The sequence below is a fragment of the Nicotiana sylvestris genome, chromosome 3 (assembly GCF_000393655.2).
Source record: "Nicotiana sylvestris chromosome 3, ASM39365v2, whole genome shotgun sequence".
Lineage (NCBI taxonomy): Eukaryota > Viridiplantae > Streptophyta > Magnoliopsida > Solanales > Solanaceae > Nicotiana > Nicotiana sylvestris.
Genome location: NC_091059.1, coordinates 143,503,446 through 143,509,888, shown reverse-complemented (window position 1 = coordinate 143,509,888; position 6,443 = coordinate 143,503,446). Strand labels below are relative to the sequence as shown.

The following is a 6,443-nucleotide window of genomic DNA, read 5'->3' as shown; positions in this document are numbered from 1 at the left end:
AATGGAGAGATCAGGGCTGCGGGCGCCATACATCTACCTCGATGCTCCGGGATATGTGCTGCTCAACTAAAATAATCCTCACTCAGCTTCAGATGCACCTGGATCTGCACGCAAGGTGCAGGGAGTAATGTGAGTACTCCGACCCAGTGAGTAATAAGCATAAATAATGACTGAGAATAAGAAATCACGGAAAACACAGAGTAATCTATATTGCGGCAGTTTAAAAACAAGTAATATGAGAGTAATAAACCAATGGAAGCGAAATGTAGAAATACTACAACAAATAAGCAGTTAAGTGACAGACATATAAAGAGAAATCAACACATAGAACGGTACCCTATAGTACCTGCTGCGGCGTACAACCCGCTCCATTTATTTATCGTCGACGACACTCACTGGGGGTGTGCAGACTCCGGGAGGGGCCCCTTGCGGCCCAAGCGCAATATCAATCCATCTCGTGGCATCAAATCTAGGCCCTCGGCCTCATATCAATATCAGTATATCACTGTTGCGGCGCGCAGCCCGATCCCATAGTATCCTCACATTTGGCCCTTAGCCGTACTTAGTCCCGAAATCATATAAGCCCCTCGGGCAATAGTAAAATAGTAGTTCTCATCCCAAAACATCATTTAATATATCTTTTAGTTTCAAAAATCGAATAAAAGTGGTTGAGTTGTAAGACAGTAGAAAACGGTACGACTGAGTTCAAGTAGTAAGTCAAACAGTGAGAAAATAGTAAATAAACTCCCCGGAGGGTTCAAAGAATTGGCAAGATGCCCAAATATGACAATCAGTCCAAATAATAATGATAACAAATAAGCTTTAATCAAATACGCAGATGAAGCATCACTCGGGACGGACCAAGTCACAATCCCCAATAGTAAACGACTCGCGCTCATCGTCAAGCGCGTGTCTCACCTTAATATAGCACTACGATGTACAAATCCGGGGTTTCAAACCCTCAGTACATCATTTACATTCATTACTCACCTCGAACCGGCGAAATCTCTAGCTCGCGACGCCTTTGCCCCTCAAATCAGCCTCCACGTGCGTCAAATCTATCCAAAAATCAGAACGAATATGTCACAATATGCTAAGGGAACAAATCCCAAGCGAAAACAATCAACAAAGGGCATTATTCCCGAAATTACCAAAACCCGAGCCCCGGGCCCACATCTCGAAATTTGACCAAATTCACAAAACTAGAATCCTTATACTCTCACGAGTCTAACCATACTAAAATTATCCAATTCCGATATCATTTGGTCCCTCAAATCATCGTTTTATATTTTTGAAAGGTTTCACAATTTTCTTCCCAAATTCCATCCATATCACGAATTAAATGATGAATTCAGTGATAGATTCATGTACTCTAGCCAAATCTGAGTTAAAATCACTTACACCGATGAATTTCTTGAAAAACCTTCGAAATATCGTCAAAATACGAGCTCTCTAGGTCAAAATATTAAATAAAATCCAAAACCTCGTATTTATAGAGTACCCCTCAGATTTCAGCCATCACGGGCCGCATTAAATCGACCGCGATCCGCGCAAAAACAACCGCGGCCGCACAAGCCTTCCTCTGCAGTGATAGGCTTTAGTATTTTGGCCATAACTTTCTCTACTGATGTCCAGATTGCGATATCTTTACCTTTCTGAAAACTAGACACGAAGGGATACAACTTTCGTTTTTGAATCATCTCAAAATTCCTTGTAGTTCAAAAGATATGAGCTTCCAAAGTAGGACCAGCGGAACGTTTCTTCACCGCGGCCGCGCCCACTTTTGTGCGGTCCGCGTGATGCCTACCACGGCCGCTTTTGTGCGGTTCGCACTGCACTCACCGCGGGTGCACTTATTTTTGTGCGGACCACGTGGGTGAGTTCTGGGGCCTGCAACCCTCCTGGACCTGCTGCAGCTATGATTTTCGGCCTAAAACATCCCGGGACCCCCGAAACTTCAAACTAATTGTAACAACACATCCCATGACATCGTTCAAACTTGTTTAACACTTTGGAATGCTTAAAACAATATCAAATCATTAATTTAACTTAGGATTCAAGCCTAAGAACTCCAAGAACTCTTAAATTATGCTTTCGATCAAAACGTCTATCAAATCACGTCCGAATGACCTGAAATTTTGCACACACATCCCAAATGATACAACGAAGCTATTGAAACTCTCGGAATTCCATTCCGACCCCTATATCAAAATCTCGCCTATCAACCAAAAATTGCCAAATATCAATTTCGCCAATTCAAGCCTAAATCTTCTCTACAACTCCAAAACCCATTCCGATCGCGCTCCTAAGTCACAAATCACCTCCCGAAGCTAATTGAACCATCAGAACTCACATCCGATCCCTCTAACACATAAGTCAATATCCAGTTGACTTTTCCAACTTAAGCCTTCTTAAAAGAGACTAAGTGTCTCATTTCTTACCAAAATCCTCTCCGAACTCAAACTAATCAACCCGATCACATAAAACATGGATAACGAAGCATAAAGAAGCTGAAATGGAGGAAAACGGAGCGGTAACTCATGAGACAACTGGCCGGTCGTCACACCTATTTTTATGCCACCTTTTAACCTATACCCTATTTTTAAAAACTATTGATTTCGTAACCAACTAACAAAAAATCCATAATAATATGACCATTATACCCCTTCCAAAAAATATAAAAAGTTGCATCAAGCATACCCAAATTCAAATTTCAGATCTCCTCCGTATCTCCTCCATCAGTTTGTCTCTCCTGAGATCGCCTCTCACAACCAGATTCAAGTTCTAAATTCAAATTCAAATACATTGTAAGTATTCAAATTCGTCTCCAGAATTCAAAATAGTTTTTGAATTATATGTTTTCTGATTGATTGATTGAAGTTGTTTGACGAACTTCACTGATATGCTTAATTTGCATTCTAAATCTGTTTGACGATGAATTCTAACATTCTAATCTGACAAATATGCTAAAAAAGTATATTAAAACATTATATGAGTGTTTTAATATTTAAAACACATATGCACAAAAAACTTCGGCATAGGTGCTGAAGTTTTTTTGTTATTATTTAAAAACTGAAGTTTTCCTATTACACTGGGTAAAAAAAATAAAACATCAATTAAAATTTCATATTGCACAAAAAATCTCGGCACAGGTGCTGAAGTTTTTTAGTTAATCTGTAAAAACTTCGGCTAATGGAGCTGAAGTTTTTCTCCTGCCCTATGTATTTTATTATTATTTTTTGGAAAAACTTCATACCAAAAAAATAAAACATCAATTAAAATTTCATAATGCACAAAAAATTTCGGCATAAGTGCTGAAGTTTTTTAGTTAATATTTAAAAACTTCAGCAAGAGGAGCTGAAGTTTTCCTCCTGCACTGTCTATTTTCCTCTTGCTGAAGTTATTTAGTACGTTTCTAAAATCTTCAGCACTTAAGAGTTGAAGTTGTTGTCCCTGCATTCATGAATCCCTGTCATACAGCTTTTTTAAAAAAAACTTCAGCTGATATACTAAAGTTATTAAGCTTATTTCTAAAAAATTCTGCACTTAATAAGCTAAAGTTTTCTGTGCAACATTCATTAATTATGTCATACATCTTTTTCCAAAAAATTTCAGCAGAAGATGCCTAAGTAATTTAGTTCATTCATAAAAACTTCAGCATAAACAACCTAAAAATTCTTTTGTTCACTTTCCTAATACTTGCCACTAAAAATGAAGCAGGATGAGTTCGATTTGCATTGTTATAACTTTCAATGGGAACTCCTGATTTCAAATACTTGGATCATGATACAAAACTTGTTCTACTTAATAAGCACATATCATTCAATACTTTCCTGAAGAAAATTAGAGAAGTTGCAAATATTGATTCAATCAGATATGCAATAAAAGTATGGTTTGATATCAAACTAAATACAAGCAAAGGAATGCTTGTAACTTCAGATGAAGAACTCAGTACATGTATACATTTGCTTACAACTGATTCACTCTACAAGAATTGTCATTTCATCATCGAAAAAATACAACCTTCAGAATCTGCAGCATTCAAACAATCTCTTGCATATGCGATAGATTCAGAACCTTTTGAACATGAAGTAGGACAGCCAATAATAGAAGTAGACAACGAGCTACAACCTTTTAACATTACAGCTGCTTCAGAATATATAATGCTGCAACAATTACCCCCTCCTCCAATAAATTCAAACCAGCTTGTTGATGACCAAGAAGAAGAAGGACATCTAATAATGCAAATTGACAACCTACACACAATCCAACAAATCTTTTTGTTACCTTCTGCAATGATAAGCAACAATAAAGATGAAGTAAACATGGAGAATATACCGATAACATCAGATAGAATTGAAGAAATTGCTGAAAGTTCTTGTGCTTATCAGAAATCAAGAAAAAGGGTGAGGAAACAGCTGAAAGAATCTCCACCATGTAAAATACTTAGGCACGATGTGTTGCCTGAGAAAGTAAGAGTTGGATCAATTTTTGAGAACAAACAAAACATGACTAAATTTTTCTGTAGCTTGGAGATAAACCAGAAAGTTGAATTCACTGCTGTTAGATCATGTTCAAAGAGATACGAGCTGAAATGCATCGTGGACAAATGTGGTTGGAATGTACGTGCTACTAGAATAAAAAATTCAACACTATTCAGGGTGATAAAATATCATAACATCTATGAATGCTCGGTTGATGCAAGAAAATCAGATCAGAAGTATGCTACATCAAATTTTATAAGTGAACAAATTATAGAACATGTTCGAGACAAAAAGATAGAGGTTACACCAGCCTTTGTAGAAAATGAAATGAAAAAGAAATTTGGAATTGACATTGGTTATCACAAGGCATGGCGTGCTATTCAAAAAGTTGTTGCTTGCATAAGGGGGTCACCTGAAGAAAACTATCAGATTCTTCATTCATACCTTTACATGATGGTGTGCAAAAACCCAGGAACGTACACAAACATAAAAAGAGATGCGCAGAATAGGTAACCGTTAGCCTGAAGTTTCAAATGTTCCTATCTGAAAAACTTCACACCTTATGATTTGTTTTTTTTTTTGTGTTTCACTGTACAGATTTGCTTACATGTTCTTTGCTCCTGCGGCCTAAGTAGCTGGTTGGTCCTACTGTAGACCCGTTATTGCAGTAGATGCAATGTTTTTAAAGTCCAAATATCGTGGTGTTCTATTTGTTGTTGTATCAAAGGATGCAAACAATCAAATCTTTCCTCTATGTTTTGGTGTAGCAGAATCAGAAAACAATGAGGCATACATTTGGTTTTTCGGGGAAATGAGAAAAGCAATTCAAATCCGTCGTGAATTGGTTTTCTTATTAGATAGAAACCAATCGATTACAAATGGGATTAGAAAAGTTTTTCCTGAAGCTCACCATGGTATCTGCCTCTATCACTTTGAGAGAAATTTAAAGCAACAACATGCAAAAGCCACGGTAATAAATCTTTTTCAAAGTGCTACAAGGTCATACAAACGTGAAGATTTTAATCAGTTAATGTCCCAACTCAAAAGTATTGACAAGAAAACATACAATTACATAATGGAAGAGCCTCCAGAGAGATGGGCACGATCGTGGTTCCCACGACGACGTTATGATATGCTAACAACAAACATGGTAGAATCAATGAATTCCGTTTTACTAAAAGGGAGAGAAATGCCTATTTTAAGAATGTTAGATTTCATCCAAGAAAAGTTAGGAGAGTGGTTTTACGAACGGAGAAAAAAGACAAATGAAACTTTTCATAGGGTATCAATATGGGCAGAAGAAGAGATGACTAAGAAGATGGACTTTGCTTGTAAAATGCTTCTAAGTATATTTATTAACTTTAGCTTTTTATATCTGTTGCAGTGATTTACTGCTTACATTTAAAAAAATTCATACTTTTTCTTTTTGAAGCAACAATACACTAATATAGTTTGTCTTAATTTTTTATTCCTTGTTAGGTGTTCAACCTTGATTCAATGTTGTTCAGAATAAATAGTGAAGGAATCGAATTCATTGTGCACTTAAAGAAGAGAACTTGTGACTGCCTGGAATTCCAACTTGATGAATTGCCCTGTCCACATGCAATTGCTGCTATTAATAAGAGATATCTGCAGAAATCTAATTACTACTCAAATTGGTATTCAAAGGAAACATGGTTGAAAACATATGAAGGACATGTGAATACCGTGGGAGATAAAAAATTATGGGATATACCACAAAATGTACAATTTGAGATCACAAAACCTCCCGATGTAGAGATTTTACAAGGAAGAAGACAAAAGAAGAGGCATATACCTATGACTGAATCAGTACCATTCAAGTCTACCAAATGCAGTCGATGTAAACAAGTTGGGCATAACATAACAACTTGCTTGTCTTCTCCAGCACCTCATCCATATTCAAAGAAACACACTGAAAAATACTCCAACCTTCAATAA

General features: G+C 36.8%; 1 protein-coding gene across 1 annotated transcript; it reads left to right on the top strand.

Annotated features, from left to right (window-relative positions):
• Positions 1–5,160: 5,160 nt before the first annotated feature.
• On the top strand, positions 5,161–6,443 carry LOC138888117 (uncharacterized). Its single transcript, XM_070169930.1, has 2 exons — positions 5,161–5,766; positions 5,964–6,443. Exons 1-2 carry the CDS (start codon positions 5,161–5,163, stop codon positions 6,441–6,443), a joined length of 1,086 nt encoding a protein of 361 aa, XP_070026031.1.